Source organism: Gordionus sp. m RMFG-2023, chromosome 2, assembly GCF_954871325.1.
Source record: "Gordionus sp. m RMFG-2023 chromosome 2, tfGorSpeb1-WG-v2, whole genome shotgun sequence".
In the NCBI taxonomy this organism is placed as follows: Eukaryota; Metazoa; Nematomorpha; class Gordioida; order Chordodea; family Parachordodidae; genus Gordionus; species Gordionus sp. m RMFG-2023.
Window position 1 is genome coordinate 54,168,313 of NC_088776.1, and position 22,375 is coordinate 54,190,687.

At 25.8% G+C, this 22,375-nt stretch overlaps 1 protein-coding gene across 1 annotated transcript; it reads left to right on the top strand.

Annotated features, from left to right (window-relative positions):
- The first annotated feature begins 15,441 nt into the window (after window positions 1–15,441).
- Window positions 15,442–21,114, top strand: LOC135925322 (arginine/serine-rich protein PNISR-like). The gene is made up of 10 exons (XM_065460586.1): window positions 15,442–15,583; window positions 15,631–15,705; window positions 15,747–15,892; window positions 15,935–16,430; window positions 17,232–17,464; window positions 18,720–18,824; window positions 18,907–19,009; window positions 19,199–19,255; window positions 19,609–19,860; window positions 20,017–21,114. Exons 1-10 carry the CDS (start codon window positions 15,526–15,528, stop codon window positions 20,916–20,918), a joined length of 2,427 nt encoding a protein of 808 aa, XP_065316658.1. The 5' UTR covers window positions 15,442–15,525; the 3' UTR covers window positions 20,919–21,114.
- Window positions 21,115–22,375: the final 1,261 nt, after the last annotated feature.

Sequence of the window (22,375 nt, forward strand, 5' to 3'; positions counted from 1 at the left end):
CATATAATGTGAAATTCCTTTGACATTTACCCTAAATTCTAATATAATGCTTTGAGCTATTTCTCATACTCTCAATAAAATGGATGTTATTTTTTTGTAATATTTTACTTTAGTTTTGCAGTGAAAAAGTTTCAAATGATCTGGTGAGAGACATGCAGGCCCGGGACGGGCCATATATAACATTTTTTTAAATATATCCTATCCGGGCCTAAAAAAATTTTTTGAAAAAAATACCCGAGCCGGGCAGTACATTTTAAACCGCCATTATTATCTACAAAAATAAGAAATAAATGTAATATATTTTAAAAAGGGCTCGATATGTGCAAATGGAACTCCTGCAGGTCCCTGATATTAATTCCATAATAGGTAATAATGATTATTATAAATATATATTAATAATAATTAACAGTATAATACTTTTTCTAAAAAAATTTGAATCTAAATTTTTTTATCTGCACTTCGCTGTGTACACTGATGTTATCCAAAGTACTACATTTTGTTAATTAAGCTAAAATAAGATAATGTAATAAATTGTTTAGATCATTTTTAAAAAATTTACATATTACATTATTTTTGTTCCATGACATAATTCACATAAAAAATTAGAATTTCCTTATAAAATTTTCATTACATATTTGAGTCTGGAAGACACTATACCAAATTAATGCAAGATATATGACTAATCAAAACATACCAGATTGCCCGGACAAAAAAACATTCGGGCAAACTGATCAAGTTTAAAAACTATCTTAGTCAAAGCATTAATTCAAATTTAATTTATAGATTAAAAATTGGGAGACACAATGATATTAACTCGGTTCCCCCTTTTTTGATAAAAATCTCGGATACACGGGCAGAGCCGTACCGACCGGGCCGAAAATCTTTTCTTAAAAAACCTGGGCTGGGACTAAAGATTTTTTTTAAAAACCCGCGATACCCGGGCCGGGCCGAAAGTTTTAAACCCAAATATTCGAAATCGTAACTATAAAAATAACTATAAAATATTTAAAATAATTCCAGGGCCAGGCCTGAAAATATAAAACCCGGGACGGGAGGGCTGAAAAAACCTAAAAAAACATCTTTATAAATTGCTTCTTGCTTTCTTTTTTTTTCCATAAAAGGGGCAAAAAAATTATTTTTTAAGGTGAAATTCCTATATTTTAAAATAACACTAATTTTTTTTACAACTTTAGTTATACTTATACCAATAAAATATTTTCATACTTTTGCTAAGAAATTCGAAATTCCCTAGAAAATGCTTTTACTTAATGTTTCCCCCACTTAAGCTGCTTTTTCAATTTTGATTCTTCAACTAATATATTTTAGGAAACAGAAATACTTCGAATAATAAGGGACGGGATGCATTTGAAAATTAACTTCCTGAAAGAAATGCAATTTACTAAATAACCTAAATAATAGGCACGCCTATCTGTGAAACCTTGATGCTCCATGATTATAAAATGGCAATCGCCTATACAAAACTACTTTTGCTAAACGTGATATGGCGATGTTTTTTTTATAAAAAATTTCAAAAATCCAATTAATATCAACAGATATTATCATACAATTAAAATGATTGTAAATTTCTAATACGCGTGCTTTTGCTATAACAATAAACAAGTAATGGAAGTTCCTTTCTATTACACGAATAATCTTCGAACCTTTGTTTTTTTTAATGACGAGTCTTATATGCGGTATATACTCTAGTTGAGTATGTAAACAAATTATTTGTCCTAGCTATACGTAACAAAACCGTAAATATGTCAGAAAACTGGGTATTCCTCCCCTCTGCCTAGTTAAAAACCATCATATTTTCCCGGAAGAAATCAGGGTTAAGACGAAATATTTACTTTTTAAATTTTTTTCGCTATTGATTAAAGTTAATAATTTTTATATTATATTAAAAATCTTGCAGTCAAATCTCTAAAAATCTAAATAATTTTTTTAAATTTGTCCTTTTTTTTCTCTTTCAAATCATTGCAGTCCGGAACAAATTTTATAACTGTGTTTCCTGTTCCGTTCTTCAAAAATATTAAATCCTTGATCTATGACCTTCTGGCAGCCCGCAGCAAATAATGAGGTTGGTGAGCCTAATTATATTTTCTAGCAGGCCTGGGCCGGGCCTGGATCTTTTAAAAAATTTTAATGGACTCCAGCTAGGCTTGGGCTTGAAATTTTTTTCATTACAATTTAGCTTATTTAAACCAGGTGCTAAATTAAGAAATAAATATTGCAATTTTTTTCATCCAAAAATTTCAGCTTTGAAAACAAGATGATTGCTTAAATAGACAGGCCTGAATTTTTTTTCATATTTAGCTTATTTAAAACAGGTGCTAACTTAAGATTTAAATATTGCAATTTTTTTCATCCAAAGATTTCAGCTTTGAAAACAAGATGATTGCTTAAATAGACTGGCCTGAATTTTTTTTCATATTTAGCTTATTTAAAACAGGTGCTAACTTAAGATTTAAATATTGCAATTTTTTTCATCCAAAAATTTCAGCTTTGAAAACAAGATGATTGCTTAAATAGACTAAAGTATTGAGTATACATAAAATATATTAAACTTATTAGATATAGACTTGAGCCGGTCTTGGGAAAATCTTTGAAACTTTATATGGGCTTGGGCCGGGCTTTGGGAATTTTTTTGGATATAAAGTATGGGCCGGATCTGATCAAAAAATTAAGGCCTATAAAGGTCTCGGCGCTATATAATATATCATCACATAACATTTGGTGATTTCTAGTAATTATTTCAAATTTATAATATGATATCGATATCCCAATTTTTTTTTACAGACTTTTAATGTCCGTCATAAAATTATCTTCATCTTATATGTTGGGTAATTGATAATATAAATCGTTGCAAATATTTTGGTAAACCCATTTCTTTGTCTGTACTTTTAAACTCTTACATAGTGCAAATATTTACTTTTTTAAAAAAAAATGAATATATTAAATTTCTCATTTTTTGTTTTTAACTTATGTAAATCAATATAGCTAAAAATCAAATAAATAAATATTATCTATAAATTATAAGAAAATGGGAACTTATTTAACATAATTTAAGGAAAAAATAGTATCGAAAACTTTTGTATAACTTTTTAAAAAATTAATTTTTTTATAATATGTCCTTTATGCTTTATACAATGCTTCTCGGAATTGTAGTATCTGTAAGTTTGTTTTTTTTATAAAAAAAATTAAATATTGGATTAAACTTTGAACTCAAATGCTTTATATTTTAAGATAATGATAAGCAACTACTGCACCCAAATTACAAGTAAAAATATAAAAGTATTATTCACTCCAGTCTAAAATTATTATAATTATACTCGATATAATTTTCGCACAATAGTGTTGATAAATTATATAACTTTGGTCAACTCTAGTAGAGCATGGCAAAGTTAATATTTATCCTATTATTATCTCATTCTTTAAGTTGAGACTCAACTTAGAAGTTTAAAACAATTTTTGGGGAATCGAAAGATTGACTGATTTAACAACACTAGCTCGAACTTTCAATATTATTCCTATTTGAAATAATAAATTATTGATAAATTTTTAAACTAATTTTGATTAACCATATATTCAAACCATTATAATGATGATTAATTCTGTTATAATAGATGGTTTAAATCATGATATTAAGAATTTCACTATAAGTGAATTACCCGCTTTTTGTGTTGACTCAAAACTTGATGGATGTAGTAATCCTTGCAAAACAATAATTACTTGCAACGTTTCTCTTATAGTGTGTGCTCCTGTATATTGTAATGGAACTTGTACGGCTCTCTTTGTTGATGCAGTCACATATAAGCTAGCTCATTGGCAATGATAAAATATTTACTAAATTATATACCAAACCAACATAATTTATAACATGTGATTATAATATATATTTTTTGTTGAATATAAGAATTAATTTTTTTTTTGTTGAATAGATTTGTGATTAGAAACATAAATTTTTGGGGTCTTTATCAATGATATTTTTATCTTTGTAAATATATTGAGCTAGCGTTTTACATCTAGAAAGAATTCTTTTTATAGTAATATTTAATTTTATAAGAGGCATAAAATTACAGTATTGTAATTCTATATACATTTGGTTTGGGTTAATTATTACATTTGTAAATAGGGATATAATAATACATATTAAATTGTGGATTTTTAAGAAAAGTATAACAATATTTGTAAAAACACTGTAGGCCCATTATAGCTAGTTTTCTGAGAGAAGTTAATAAATAAATTTTACATTATCTTCCAAAGATATAATGCTGCAAAAAAACGAATTATTTCTATTCATTGATAATAGATTCACAATAACATATTAATTGCTCGGTTTGTTAAATTAGGTGGTTTAAGTATAAATGGTAGATAAGAAAACTAAGGAAATCAAAATATTAAACTTTAAATACATAAGAAAGCATTTCTCTATAGAAAATAATTGGATTTTCATTAAATCTTAGAAATTAGAATGCCAAATATATAATTTAGAAGGGAAAGGAGTTTTAGTTGATGAAATATATTTCATATATGTGACTGCCCATTAGACCTCAGCAAATACAAATTATACTAAGTTATAAAATTTTAGCCATACTATCCTCATGTACCTAAATATTTTTTCGAGTTTAAATTTTCAAATTAAACTCATTAGAGTCTTCATAGCTCACTTCTTTATTTGCATTGCATGTAAAATATTTCAAGCTGGTAAAATAAATCTCCTACACTCTTCTAACCCCCTCTCTCCCTCAAAAAATGTATTACATAATATTACAATATTACTATAAACAATAATTTAAAAGAAAAAATGACTAAAAATTAATAATTTTTTTAAAATAATGGTTTTAATTTAAAAAAATTTAAATAAAAGCATTTTAATAGAAATATAAAATAAGGTGAAAACCTAAAAATATTAACCCAGCCAACGGTCTGCAAAAAATGCTAAACCCCTTTGATAAAATGTTTGGGGAAAATTTTAACACCCCCCCCCCCCCCCCACACTTTCATATTGCAAAATACTGGCTACGTCTTAAATTTATAAGACAGAAGATTCAATTATAGCTTTTAAAAGCAGCGTTAAGGGAGCTAGGACTAAACCTTAGGTGGATATTTGAGTCAATATTAAATTAAAACTACACGAATAATGTGGCTTAAATAGAATTTTAGGCTTACGTCAGAAAAATGATAATAATCTAAAGGTTAATATATAAAATAGATTAAATTATACTATAACATTAAAAATAAAAGGAACTATGTCCGTGCAGCAAGATCTGACATCTAATTTGATAATGCTATGGGTCTTCTTTATATTCTCTTTAAAAAATTATTTCAGTCATGTATTGTTCAATAGTTTTCCGCCAAGTAAAAAACCTTATAAGGGTTTCTTAGAACTGATATATTTTTAATAAGTAATTTTATGTGGATGCTATATTCGAATAACCATGGCTCATTCTTATCAAAAAATGAGTTTATAAATTCAAATAGAAAGCCTCTACTTCTTTTGAGTTCAGATGCATGAATTGAATGGATAAATATTATAAAATCTATACCTACCCCCTTTTGTAATATAAACTTTTATAAAATAGCGGTACCTACACAATCTGATCAAATAAACAAAGGCTTAATATGTTATCCGCGTTGAAATATTTTAAGGTGGGGAATGTAAATATTTAGTTTGAAATAAGTGAAAAACGTCCCATGTGTATATTTAGAATATTATTGGTTACGTATTACCAATAATCCCTACTCGGATCTAATAATGGGGGCATGTTGTAGTTTACAATTTTTTTTATTAATATTTTATTTGATAAAATGATTTATTTTAATAGATATATCAATTTCGAAGAACTTTTATGTTTTAATTTATTTTAAAAGAATAAAAAGAAAAAATTGCCATAAGTAACGATACTTCGAAATTTAAGATACTTTTTTTACAATTACAAAAATTTCCCCGGCAAAATCGTATAATTTCCATTTTCCTGTATTCATAATTTATAAAATTGATTGGAAAATCGAGTTCCGTCAAAGGTTTTATATTCTTAAATTAAGTTAATGTTCGGCAGATGCACGTTAATTAGGCAGCTCTATTAAATATCAAATATATAAGATAATATATATTTGAATCATTTAATATTGGTAATTTAATATTCTATTTAAATGATGTATATTTTTAACTAATTTCTTTTTTAAATGAATTAGAGGTAAATAAAATTTTTAAGATGAGTGTAAAAATATTTTGGATAAAGTCAGATCCTTATGTCTATTGCTATATCTAACTTCTTATACCGGATTTAGCATTTATATAATAAAAATTAAAGTTTATACAAGTAAAAAGACCGTAACCCTGAAATAAATAAATTATAGTAGAATAACCAATGTACATACAACGATATCGGGAGAAGTTATGCTATATTGGATGAGATTAGTTGGGTAATGGCTAAATGTAGGCTAATTAGGGCTCAATCTATAGACGCGTGTCGGAGAAAATCCACTAAGATTTAGGCGTTTTAATTTGATTCATTTCTCTCAAATTTGGGCTGATATATTTTTAAGAAATACCCGGTTAAAGTGATATTTTCCAGATAAAAACTTGTTAAAAATCAGCTAGGTATGCCTACTTTCTTTGACCTATCTTTTAAAAATTAATTAAATTAGTAATTTAAAAAGTAATACTTAAAATTAATTTTAAAAAGATATTTTTATAATCTCATAACGTATACTGGATTAGCCAAAAGAATAATGTCATCGGTATTATATAATGTATGATGAATATAAAATTTAGGCTAGAGAACAAGTGGAATTATAAATATTAAATTGACAAAGTAAATATAAAAAAAAGGGAAACCCACGATCTATCATCTAATAATTAGAGGTATGTTTCACTATGATTCGACATAAATTACCCTTTTTTCGCCATTTTATAGTAATTACTTTTTCTTCGCTATTTCCTTATTGTAATTTATATTATATTTCAGCGAAAAAAAATTAGTTGCTATGGAAGCAATCAATTTTATTTTATTTACAAAACCATACAAAATATTAAAGGTATTATCTATGTTTTTGATTAAATTTCTTCAAGTACCAAATTTTTGGGGTTTTTTTTAAAAATTTAAATCAATGATAGATTCGATTAATCGACTCAGGAGTCATCTTGCTACAATAAGTTTTTACTCTTTTTTTTAAAAATAAAAAACAAAATTTCAACTCGCACTTGCGATGGTTGGCGGTGGTCGATTTTTAGCTTAAATAATATTACATAAGCATCGAGATTTGGCAAATAGATGTCCAAACATTTCTGCCAGTTATGAGCGGAATTTGTAGGCTTACGTATTGTTATTTTGGTTATAATCTTAACAGACGCTTTTTGGCAACACTTATGGTTGGAGCCAAAATTAGGATAGAATTTTGGGAAAGTTGATGTTGACTTTTCTTTTCGATATTCAATTTTTCATATAAAAATTCCTTTATATAAAGATTTATCGAGCTATGTACTTCATATAAAAAATTTCTTTATATACGTTAGCGGAAATGTGTTTTTTTTTTCCAACTTTAAATCATTTTAGAAAGCGTTTTTTGTAAAATTTATAAATCTAATTTTACCGAAAATGTATTCGTGCATGTTTAGAATACCTATCTTTGGAATTATAGAAAATATTACCATTAACTTTTGAGTCATTTATAATTTATATGAAAAATCGATGGAAAAACTGATATAAATTATAATGAGTTGTCTGAAATTCAAAGGGTAGGTAAAACATGATGGAATACATTTTCGGTAAAATCAGATTTTTAAATTTCAAAAAACGTTCTCAAAAAATGATTTAATAAAAAAAATAACACATCGCTGGAAAAAAAATACATTTGCCGCTAACATATATAAAAAGATTTGAGCTAAATGCTATTTTTAATAAATTTTCAGCATTACGATTCATTTTAAATTAATTATGTTTTTAGAAAATGAGTGGAGAATGCTTGAGATAACAATTTAAAAAAAAATACTATCAATTTTTGTATTTATTAAAAAGCAACTTTTTATGTAAAATTACACAAGGAATTCGTATGGTTTTCATTTTTTTTAAAGGTAATAAAAAAAAGATATATCAAAAATTGGCCTGATTTTTTCTTATTTTTATTTTTCAAAACAGAAGGATTTTCAATTTGCTTCCCGAATGAGTATTTGTTTAGTAAGTAAAAATAGTATTAATTCTAATTCGTAATATAGTAAAAAAAAAAAATTAATATATTAATTTTAACAGTTTAGTATAAAAAAATAATAATAATTTTATTGATGAATTTTTTCTTAATTGACAAGGAAGGCAGCAAAGTTTATCTTGCCTCTATGTATGCTTCGTCATTATATCATTTAGATTATTATTTTTTTCTGTTTGTTAGTCTGAAATTTAGGCCATAATATTCAAGATTTTTTAAAGTTTTTATTTGACATTGTTTATATTACTAGTCTAATTCATAAAGGCATCCTCTATCTTATTTCTTTAGAAAAGCCTTACGTTTGCAATGTAAAAACCAATTCAAGAGGATAAATCGATTTCTTATCTTTAACATTGGACGCGTTTTAAAATATTAACGAATTTAGCTAGGAAGAGGTTCTTGATGAATTTAATTTTATAAATCTTCACTCAAAATCAACAAAATCTTTGATTATTTGACTAAATTATTCTTAAATTTATATAATCAAATTTTTATCCAACGGAGGGATCAGGGGATAGGTTGGGAAAATTAAAACCTTTCCTCTTGCAAATATTTTGTTAAATTTTTGTAATAAAAATTTCTATAATTTAATAAAAATGCAAATAACTTCTAGAGAAATGTTTTTTTTTTAAATATATGTTAGCATCAATGTGTTTTTTCTGGCAGTAAATCTTTTTGAGAGCGTTTTTTTTAAATTTAAAAATTTGATTTTACCGGAAATTTATTCCATCATGTCGTCTGGAATACCTACCCTATGAATTTCAGATAATTTTATCATAAACATTTAAACTTAATATTAGTTATATTAGTTTTTCCATTGATTTTTCTCATAAATTATAAATGACTCAAAATTTATCAGTAAAATTATCTACAAAACGATTTAAATTAAAAAAAAATTATACATTGCCTGAAAAAAACACATTGATGCTAACATATATAAGGTTTATTATTAAGATTCTCTTAAATTTTATGAAATATTATTTTTTGGCCTCCTTATATCTTTGACAAAAGTAATACACTTTTTTTTTAATAGCTTGCCCAATAAAAAATCCTGGATATACAAACCTTTATTGCTCTGCAAGTTACAAATATTATTTATCCCATTTAAAAAAAATTATATAATGACCAACCCAAATCAAATAAGTTTTCCAAGTGCACAGTTCTCATTTAAAAATAAAATCTACAGAAATTAAATCCAAGTTGAATACATGAAATTCTACATTAACTTTTAATTTACTGTTAATTTTGATTTTGCAATAGGACCTACTTTATTTTTAATATGTATTAACTGAAACACGCGGTTGCCTCCGATATTCTATATATATTATCCTTCTTAGCACGGAACTACCTAGCTTCAGAAAAACTCTGATTCTTGGTAGATTCTACCCTAGAACTATAGGATTAGTGGTACACACATTCACCGACTAAGCCACAGGTACTACTTGAAAAAGGCAGATTTATAAAGATAAAATTCTATTTTATATTTTAATAAAACAGATAAAATATCAATATTGCTCAACGCTACACATCATTACCCTTAAACACATAGCCAAATTTGCTTAAGGGGTAAGTTTTCTCCCCAAAAATTTTATTGAAGGTCCTTAAGCCCATTTATTATAGGCCTTTGGTTAATTCGGTTTTTTTTGGACTTTTTTTATAAAAATGTTATTTTTCTAAAAATTACGAATTATATTCGTAATGTTAACTTTACTAATTTTTATTTTTATTCTTCCTTATATTGATATATTATATACATATATGAGGGAAGGGAAAGGAGGGGTATTAGTGAGAAAATTTTTAATATCCTGAAAGGATATTAGAGAACAGGCAAATTTCCGAAGAGGGGAGTTCCCCTTGCCGAAATTACTATAAAATTATTTTTTCAAAGTATAAAGCTAATTTAATTTATTTTGTCATGCTATACCAATTCCAAAAAGGTAATAATATATTCACAAACATAATGTAATATTGATTAAGAACCACTTTATAAAAATTTGTTTTTTATTGTGCTACAAATCAATTTTTTATTTTACAAAAAAAAAATCAATTTTCATAATGTAATATATTAAATTATCTATTTTAGGAAATTATTATTCACAATTAGCTAGTTCATTTGTTTCCGCATTAACAGAAATAGCTATGCAAGTTCCATTACAATAGCTAGGCGTGCACACTATAAGCGGGGCATTGCAAGTGATTATTGTTTCGCAGGGATCACTACAGCTTTCAAGTTTTGAATCATAACAAAATGCGGGTAATTTGACGATAGCGAAATTCTGAGTAGGTTGATTTTGCTCAACTATTATGGCCGGTTGAATAAATAGGTAAATATAAATTAGTTTTAAAAAAAATCAGGGTTCAAAACATCAAAAAATTTAACTCAAAAACTTTTAAAACTTTACTGAAAATAATAAAACAGAAAATAAAGCCATTTTTAATATATTAAATAAAATATATGGCCAAAACGAATTTGTAAAATTTTCAAAACTTTATCATTATATTTTCTTAAAGTTCTAAAAATTTGGAAATTTTTTAAATAAGTTTTGGACTCAACTTAAAGTTAATTTTTTTTTGTAATATATAATGCTTTTAAACTGAAAATAATATCCTTGAAATTAATTTACTTGTATTTTGGGCGCTATAATTGTTAATCATCACCTTAAAATATAATGCACATTTTTTAATAATATTTGAATTCAATATTAAAGAACTTACAGATGCAAGAATTCCGAGAAGCATAGTACAAACCGTGAAGGACATTTTTATAACAAAATAACTACTTTTTTATTTTTAAAACTACTTAAATTGTGTTAAATAAGATCCTTTTTTCTTATAATTTATATGAATTTTTGTTTATTTGCTTCAATCATATTACTATAATTTACTTAAGCTTAAAAAAAATGAATTTTCTTATCTTCATATTAAAAATAGTAAATATTTGCACTATAATCAGTATCAAAATATACGTGTTTAAATTTCATGATAAAGAAATTGTATTTCAAATATTTGCACACAGTATATACGATGAAGGGAAATTTATGACGTAAGTGAAAAGGTTGTTAAGACAATTTTGGACAACAATATAAATATTTTGTTTAAAAAAATCATCAAAATTCTGATACAATAGTATGATAATAAGGGTTATCTAAGATTTTTAAAGAACGGAACAGAGGCACACGAGCATAAAATTTATTCCAAAATATCAAGATGTGGCTAATGAATGGCTTAGAAAATTATTATAAAAAAAATATTATACTAGCCCATCATCCTGTCCAATCTTTGTCCGGGAAAGGATGAAGGTGGGTAAATATTAAACTACTCAGTTTGTGGTGGTATATAACTTCCACCGTTTCCTTATGTGGAGCTAGGACGGCACATAAATTGTTTCCAGAACCAATATTTGCGAAATGAAGCTAACCTTGGGTAAAACAAGAGTTTTCACAAATTATTCCAGTAAGAGATAATGGATTATTTCCCCTTACGGGATATTTTAGAAGTAGTCTTCAAGGAAGGATAATTTTTTTTAAAAAAGAGTATTTATATATACTATGCACCGACACAACATTAGCATAGCCAGAGTGGGAAGGGCAAAGGAAAATTTCCCCTTAGAGAATTTGCCTGTTCTCATAAATATCACTTAAAGCTATTTAAAAAATTTCCCCTATACCCCTCTCCCCCTTCCACGACATTTTTTATCTTTTGTTATAATCCAATTCGAACAATATATATGTATATATTTATTAAAAAATAGATTATTATATAATATATTTTTAGATTTTACAAAATTATTTTAAGCTAATAAATTTATTTAAAAAAAATTTTAAATAATTTTATAGATATTCATTCCACTGACTTTTAACAAAAAAAAATTGTAAATTTTTTTAAAAATAAATGTTCTTTTTAAATGAGAATTTGTTCGAAATGATTAAAATAGGGTTATTGACATTTTTTTTTTTTGTAAAATGTGTTTCTATGCGAAAAAAACCTTTTTAATATTTTTAATATAAATAAATAAAAATTAATATACAAGTTTTTAAAAGAAGTAATAAGTGTACAACTCATTTCATTCGTATTTCCGCTATTTTATTTTTATAAAGGATGCCAATGTTTTCAACGAATCACAAGAGATAATTTCCCTAGAAATACTTTAAAAAAAAATTCTAAAATACTCCTCAGAAAAAAAATATTTTTCTGGAAAATTAACTTGTCCTTTACCGTTTTTAATAGCTCAGAGATTGTATTATATCATAACAAAATAATAATTTTGGATAGGTGCTAAATGGCATCAAATTACGGCAGTTTTGGGTGTTTAAAATTCTACATGTTTTCGACTATAGGTAGAAAACACGAAGTTCAAAGAAGAGAAATGGGAATATTTCTTATATATTCTAGTAAATCTCATATTGATAATGCTATTAATAGTTAGGGGGAGCTAATATTTATGTTTCAATTGTTTTTAAAAATACCGTTTAAAAGTTGAAACATTTATTAAATATTCACAATTTGAAAGTTTATTGGGAATGTAATAAGAATATATAAGATATCTTTATTTTAGAGTTTTTTTTATAAATTTAATCATGAATATTACCTTCCCTAGTAGTTATTAATTTTATTTTCCAGATTTTCTATAATATATAAGAAATTTCCCCAGTTTTAGGATTTATTTTTTACAACCGTTTTAACATATAATGTTAGATCATCTATTTATTTTTTAACGCGATTAATACAAATTTATTGTACTTGTAGATGCCTTAGATTTTAGCCCATATTTTTATCTGTCTTCACAATGACATATATTAATATATGCAACGTTGACTAAATAATAGTAATACTAAAACAATATTATTATTTATTCGTTTTTAGGAAGAAAAGAAAATAGAGAATAAATATATTAAGGAAAAAGTGAATAAATATAATAATTATAAGAAGATTAATAATCAATGTATTTATAGAACAATAATTAAAAATATATTATTACAATAATTATTTCTTTATTAGCTAAACTAAAAAATTCAAATTTTATTTTGTTATTAAAGAAAATTTTAGAAAAAAGAAAAGAAAAAAAAAAGGAAAGATTAATTTTTTATGAGGAAGAATACTAATCACCAGAAGCAATTGAATTAATAAAATTTTAAAAAGAAGAAAGAAATACAAAAGCTTCCAGTGGTAGTGACAAAGCAGGTCATCCGACGAAACCCTTGATTGAGGATTATAATTTAAAAATTGCTAAAATATATTTTATGACCTACGAATAATCTTTATATGCTGAAAAGAGGTGGAGAAATGAATATTGATTTTTTGATTAAATGGCAAAGTATTTATATACTATGTAATTATATAACACATGATATCTATTTACCTTATGAGTAGGGTTATCTGAGTTGTATAATGAGCTTCGGTCAAAATTTTAGAAGGTAATACTTCGTTTGAAGATACAGTTTTTCTAACGATCGCGCTCAAATTCTAACTGTTAAATAATTATTATGAATTTCTTATTTTATATTTCATCCTTTATTTTAGTTTATTCAAAAAACATTTTAGTGTTAAAGAATCATTATTAGTCTTTTATCTCATCATTTATTTTATTTTATTCAAGAAACATTTTAATTGTATTATTTATATTTTTCTTTTTTTCCTTTCAGGTATACACATAAATATTTATTATAAGTTTTTTTTTATTTCATTTTAGTTTAAAGTATTTAAGAAGGTATCAAAGCTAAAGTATTTTATATTTCATTTCACTTAAAAACAGTTTGAAAATATTTCAGTTAAGGTCGTCGTTTATTTTGGGAGATGATAGACTAACGCCAAATGGCTTAATAGTAAGGAATGAAAGATATATTTTTTTTGTTATTTATAGCCATTTTCCGGAGGAAAAGATAATATTTGAAAATAAACTTTATACAAACACAAAACTATTAACCACATCAACCGGTTTCTTATTTATTCCTTAATATTTTTTTTCTGCTTTTAGAATTCATATTTATCACAAATTAACCAAAAATATTCGATCAACTAATATCATATTGAATCTTATATATTTAAATATGAAAGATTGGTCAAATATAGGTATATTACTATATTAGTGGATGCTAGCTTATCCACAAGAGGTACCGTAAGTCCACTAATATCATATGATTGAATCTTATATTTTATAAATATGGAAGATTGGCCCAATATAGGTTTATTACTATCAATTAGTGGATGCTAGCTTATCCACAAGAGGTACCTTAAGTCCTCTTAAATTAAACAGGCCCTGAGAGCAGGGTAAATTACTGCCAATTGGTGGATCCTGGCTTATCCACAAGAGGTACCATTATCCCTCTTTAATTAATGGGCCCTGAGAGTAGGGTAAATTACTGCCAATCAGTGGATGCTAATTAACTGTACTGGATATGCCCTCTTTTGGGTAATGAGGATTATATATTATAAGCACATTTTAATCAATAAATTTTTAGAATTCATATAAAGATATCTTTTTTAATATACCTTTTTTATATACATTTTATTAAAATAGCATATAATTACACCAATTATTATGTTTACTTTAGATTAATTTCTATTACTTATACAAATTTTCCCACATTTTAATTTGGAGATTTCTTTTAAAATATAATTTAATCATTTTTTTAAATCATAAGATGACTATATTAAAAATTTAGTATATAACATGAATATCATTTTTTTTTAAAAAAAAGCCACCAAATAAGATTTAAAAAAAATGTTAAAATTCGTAATGAATTATCTCCCAGCATTAGTTGAATGTTGCTTTTATACAAGTAAATCATAATGGAAACAAATGTTCAAATATCGAGTGTGAAATTATTTAACTTAGTTAATATATCTTCGTAACATTTTATCGATTCAGAAAATGCGTAAAAATAAGAAAAAATATAGTTTTTATTTCTTGCTAATAGGCCGTCTGGAGTAAGTCTATCATCTCCTTTTATTTTAGTTAATATTCTAATTATATTTTTTATTTTCTTATTATTGTATATAAGGAAATGATTTTACATTTTATGATTTTTTCAAAAAGAATAAAATTTATTTTCTCATCTTACTTAGTGCGACACTAAAACTTCAAACCCATATATGTTTCGATCTTTAACCAAACTAACTTTGTAATTAGATTTATTTTTAAGCCGTATAAGATTTTATTAAAATAAAAATTTTTAACAATATTGATATTTAATTAAGTTGTTATCAGTGATATTTATCAAATAACTAATCATAGTATAGTATAAATTATTATTAAAAAATTTATTTTACACCTCTAGGTAAATTTTTTAATGATGCACCACCTGAATCAAAACTAAAATGTGGCCTATAAATAATACTGCGAGCTTAGGGACCCAAAATTTTAACTCTAATCAAGGTTATAATAAACAATAATAGATTTAATACATATATATATTCATTAAGACTGGGCATCATTAGCACAACAATGGGTTAAACAAAAAGAAGATATTAATCCTTTAAATCAGTATTTTCAAACAAGTTACATATTTTTAAATTTGTAGTTTTAAAATATTTACAAGGAATGGCAATGATTAATAACCCAAATTTACCCAATTTTTATCCATCTAATAATTATTTCCCTGCCAATCAAAATTTTCAGCCTCATATGAGTTATCAAAATCCCATTTTTCAACAAAACACTCAAATGTACCAACCAAATTCAAATGTATTTTAAAAAATATTTATATTTTAATAATATATTTTTTAGAACAATAATCAAAATATGATAAACAATGATTTTGAATATGGTTCCTCGAATAACTGGGGGCAATCATATCCAAATAAATTTATGCCTAGACAACCATTAATGCCATATAACTTTCATAATGAAAATAAAACTTATCAAAATTTTAACCCTCAAATGATGCCTAATACAAATATTATGAATTATAATAATCCAAATATACCTCATCAACAATTTCCTCAAAATAGGTCACAATTTAATCCGAGATTAAACTTTATATTAAATAATGTACAAGCAATGAATGATCAGAATTTTTCTACTATTCCCAATCAATTAAATATAAATCCTACCTTACCTAATATTGAAGATTCTACACTACAAATACGTAAGGATTTATTTAATGAAAATCCTAAAGAAAATGATTTACATGCCTATAAATCAGTCTCAAATACATCTCAATTAAGTCAATTTAATAGTGAATATATAGCATATAACTCTATTCCCATTAATGCCATGATAGGTATATTTACAATATTTATTATTTTTTAACCCTCTATTGCTCACAACATCAAAATATGTAGTAAATTGATCAAGTCATATATTTTTCTACTTATTTTCCTTATATAAGTACTGATATATTTTTTATATATTTTACTGAACAATATATTGGGTATTATGATTTTTGAATTATACTGCAGTTTTATTTAAGGATGTTTTTCAGATGTAAAGAAGAGATATTCTGCACAAAAGGTATCTTGACATAGATATATGGTATATGGCACAGTGTTGGTGTATCAAAATATATCTAAAAATAGATAATTTAAAAATATATCTAAACAGGATAGGATCATTAAAACATTTTATTATCAGTTACTTTAATGACTGCTACACTTACACTTCTCCAATATTATAAAGCAAATTTTTCATTAATAAAATTTTGTTCAGATGAATTAATAGAAAACAAGTATTTTGGATATTCTAACAATGCTGTGCTTATTCCTTGGTGTTTTTATAGCTAAAAAAATGTCTAAGAAAATTATTTATTCTTTGAAAAAATATATTTTAAGAAATTTTTAAAAAATTGTAAAATCCTTATTTAAAATGGCAGATATTTAAAAATAAGAGTTTTAAAATGTGCATTAGAAATAATATTGTATATAACATATAATATCTACCAGAAATTTTATATTAGTTTTTGATGGTACTGAACTGATAGGATACTCTATGCAAGAGAGGGTTTAAAATTTATATATATTATTTTTATTTGATAAATATCAAATCATATTTATATTATTATCCTTATATTAACTTATAAATTAAGGTGCTCAGCAAACCGACATTCAAATTGATTATCAAAATATAAACAAACGAAAATCACTTCCTGCATGGTTGAAAGAAGGCTTAGAGAAAATGGAAAAAGAAAAAGAAAGAAAACCCCAGGATAATACATATCAACTTAAAAATACAGATTTGATTATCGATGAAAAGGAGTCACATGTTGAATACAATCCTCAACTGTTAAATGAAGAAACCGATAATTTTAATGCCATGGAAGTATAAACCTTTAACATAATTATCTTTGCTTTGTTTAAAAATAGAGATAGAGTTAGGTATTTGACCATTTAACTATAAATTGGTCAATTGACTAATATTTGAATAGACAAATATGGATAAATACATGTTTTTATGACAATATATTTACTCTATTTAATATAATAGTAAATATACAATTACATCTATAAATAAATGTGCAATAAAATAATTAAATTCTATGTTTATATGATGAATTTATTCTAAAAATAAGTTTCGCTTGCTTTAGCGCCATTTTTCCAAATTCAACCAAGTTATTATCATTTTCTTTTAGATTTTTATTAATTTTAAATTATAACTAATTTTTCAGTTAAATCGATTTTGGTTCTTTGTATGGATAATACCATAGACTCATTTAATTTATTTTCTATAAAGAATTTATAAATTGATTTATTAGCCAGAGTTTGTTATGATGATAAAAATCGAATTGTGGGATATAGGGTCCCCAAAATCGAGTAGACGGTTGTCATGTTGATTCAATTCTTTGTTAAATTTAAACCACAAATATCATTATTTTTTGTTAATATAGTTTTTTTTAGAATTAGGCTTCAGATTGGTTAAGTCTTTACTTAGACCTGACAAACAATTTAACTGTTAAATAATCTTATTTCATTTTATCAATAGCGTGACAATAATTATGTGTTATATTTAAACACAAAAATAAAATTTTTAGAGTATTAACTGGTCTAATTTACTTTCGGTCTATTTATCGATTTGTCAACCTTGGTTTAATATATGTTTTAGTATTAACCATTATTATTTGTAGAACTTAAACCGAACTTGAACCGTTAATAATATTGTCCCGAACTTGAACCGAACCTCCAAAGTCGATAAACCGAGTTCAACTTTTTATCATGCCAACCACCACGTCTAGCATGTAGAAGGTTCTCGACCATATAATTTATTCCCTCCCCTTATAAATATAATTTGACAGAAGAGATTATTAAAAATATTTTAATTGTAGGAGTAATATAATATTTTTGAGAATAGGAACTAATTTTAAAAGATTATGCTTCAACTTACATGATTCTAATAAGGTTCTATGTGAAAAAAAATTGAATCGGATTTTAAAGGTTTAAATCAAATCGATATTATTATTTCTTACGAACCGAACCGGAATCGTAGACCTTTATTTTTGTCTGAACCGAATCGATATTCATTACGGTTTGGATCCCAGCATAATATACAATCATGTTTTATTTTTGAATTTATTTATTAGACATTATTGGGCGAATCTCCTTTAGAGCCTGCCGAATCTTCCCCTAATAACGATGAAGTCAAAAGCAATGACTATACTTCAGCCATCCATCCTTCCATAAATTTAGTAAATATTTTCCCCTCAATTTATTAACTTAATTGAAATATATATATCATACTAAAAACACTAATAATTTTGTAAAAAATAGGTGACTAAAATAAAGCTCGTTTTAACAGAAGTTTTAATAACTAGTACTAACGAATTAATAGCGGATGTGGTAAATAATGAAATGACTTTAATTCGAGCCGAAAGTATGCACATTTAATTATATTTTTGAACACTTTTCACCTGTCTTATATATCTTTGTTAATTTATATTCTCACAAATAACATTATAATTGTATACTTTTGTAATAGGATACATATAATATCTCTTAAATATTTTTTATTGTTATATATATTATTTAATTTTTTTTCGTTCTCCTGCGCCGAAATAAATAGTTGAGGACAGAAATAATCAAAATAGTCGCAAAGCTTTAAATAAAATATCATCATTGGGTAAGATATATCCATACATTCACTATTTTACATCACAATATTTAGTTAATTATATTAACCACGTGTTTATATCTTCTTTTTTTAACTAAAAGAGCCAAAAAATTCTTAAAAATTAAAATTTTTGATGGATGTTTTTTTTTACTTTTGTGGTTAATTAAAATTTTAAATATTTATTTTCTAACAATTCTCTACTCTAAATTCATTCTATTTAATAAAGATAATTCTTTTTTTTAAAATAAATTTCTATATTATCTTTTGTTATAAAATATAACGGGATGTCAATTTCGCCCCATCATATTATACCCCACTCTGTATTTCTACTTGCACCCATACCTCATAAACACTCAAATCAGGCATCTCCCAATATGGTTCTGGGGAAGATTCAAGTCAATCCGAAAACGAGGAAAATACCGAAAAGTCTTCACAACTTTTGGCTGAAGAAATTAAGGACGAATTTATGATCCCTCTCCCAGCTGACAGAGGAATTAAACGGATTTTAAATGCTGATGAGACTACTTCCAGGAAGATAGTTGGCAATATTGATCCAGGGGATAGGGAGGGCGGCATTAGGCGGAGTAATAGTAACATTAAGCCTGACGTACCAAGTATATTGATCAAAATTTGCCTTTTAAGCCTACTTCAATTTTTATTAACATTTAATATTTTTTTAAAAAAAATAAGATGATTTATAATAGATAGCGGGTAAGTTCTGCGAGAAAATTTATAATATATTTGACTTTTTTTAAAAATAAATAATATAGAAACACACGAATCAGAACATAGAGTGCCTTCAAAAGCTACCACGCTTAGTAAAGAAGCAAAACCTGACGCTAAAAGTAATAGCCTGATTAAGGAAATGGTTAAAACTAACCAAAAGATTTTATCTACTAGTAAATCTACGAAACATAGTCACCGGGGCGATGAAGATAATCTAAAAAAGCGCGAAAGTAGTACCCATTTGAATAAATCATCTTTTTCCGACGAACAAAAAAATAAGACTAAAAGTAGCTCGTCAAAGAAAGTCGCGGAAAGTAAAAGTCCGAAGATGGCAGAGGGCAAAAACGGTAAAGATAATAAGATCGACAAAGTTGGGAAGAACGATATCATTATGAAACCGTCGTCTACGGACGTTAAAATGGGTAAGGCTAGAGTAGAAGAACCTAAGATAAAAAATGTTAAAGTTAAGGAGACGTTTGTGGAAAAGGGTAATAAAGAGAAAGAAGCAAAAGACAAACGAGCAGCTATGGGTGGCAATGTTCTCAAAAATGATGAAGGAAAAAAAGATAAAAAGTCCCCCAAAATAATCAATAGCAAAAGCGTTAAGGTCGATGAAATTCGCGACGTCAAATCCGAAAATAAAGTTCCTAAGAGAAAGGACAAGGATCCAGAAATTATTATGTTGGCCAAAAAAATTTGTTCTAAAAAGCAAGAAATTCTCACCAAATCTCATGAAAAGCCTGTAGACCTTATCTCCGTCAAAAAGGTTAAAATTAACAAGAAAAAAAAGGAGAAGGGTGACAAAAAACATCGAAAACACGTTAAAAGTTCTAAAGAAGCCCGTCAGTCCAAAAAATCGAGAAAAAGCAAAAAATCTAAGAAATCATCTTCACTATCCTCTTCGTCATCATCAACTGATTCTTCTACAAGTTCAGACTCTTCGTAATAATATCAACATGATTGACTTCTTTGACGAAATCGACGAGAAGAAAAGATGCTACAATCTAAAGGTATTATGTGCACTAAATAGGAAAGATTGAATACAAAACCTTAAATTATATTTGAGATATATAATAAATTATTTTCATATCATTTATATTATTATTATACAGAAGTTATAGTTTAATTACATAAATAAATTGGAAAAATTATATCGGAATAATTATCGAGTTTGAGTAAATTCCTTGATTTTTTGTTTTGAAAAATTACATCTATAATTGTGTTTTCAATAAATTAAGATTTTTATCAAAAATGATTTCCTTAAATCTGGAATTTTGTTAAAAATAATATTACCTAAATTTGGAATTTCATCAAAAATCGTTGTTTTTAACCAGGGCCGTGGAACCCTCTTAAAAAAGGGTTTGATGTTCAGAAAAATTACAAAATTTAGCATAAATAACAGAAATATCAGTTTTTTTTAAATATATTTCACCATATTTAGCACTTACCATAAAAATAATTTATAATTAGAATTTAAAATTTTATAAGCGAATTATGATATCTTCCAATATCGAGATGTTAAAATTAAAATATCGATTTTGGGTCATTCCATGTCAAATGAGCAAAAAAATCAAGATTTTCCGCCGACCCCTTTCAATTTTGATAAAAAGTTGTAGACTGGTTATATATGTTTCCATTAGATTATAAACAAAATTTTAGCGCATTAGCAACTATATTAACGGAGATAATCGGAGTTAAAGGTCCAAAAAACGCCTTTTTTTCCTTTTTACTGATGTTAAATAATTAGTTTTTAATTTAAAACTAATTATGATCAAATATTGAATCTAATATCAATAGCTACGTTAATAATTGATAATTATGGCGAAAACATCAAAAATAATTTTTTTTAAAATATGGGTCATCTTATGGTCAGTTGAAAACTTGAAATTAATATTTCGAAATGTATATGATCTCCGATTTTTAATTTTTTTAAGAAATATTATCCGTTTACTATTTTTTTAATAATTTCTTTAACAATTAGCATGGCTGGATATTTATTTAAAAAAATATTGCGATTTTTATACTTAAAAAAAAATAGATGGCGCTATATATAATAGTTTTAATATGTTAAAATTCATTTTTTTTATTGATTAAAAATATTTTAATGTAAATATATCATAAAATTCGATTATATAACTTTGTAAACCTTATTCCCCTGAGATATTCGCAGGATAAAAAATTTTAATAATTTTTTTAATATTTCATTGTAAATTAAAATAATTAAAAAATCGGACTAGCACACGAACAAAAAAGCAGGATTAAAGGGGTGCAGAAAAATTATTAAGGGAAAAATCGAAAATCGCATTAATTACCAGGCCTACCCCCAACCCCCTATCCACCCCCTCCCCAGACTAAGTCATACCCATTAAGACCAAGAATGTTATGAAATTGTCATTATCTTAC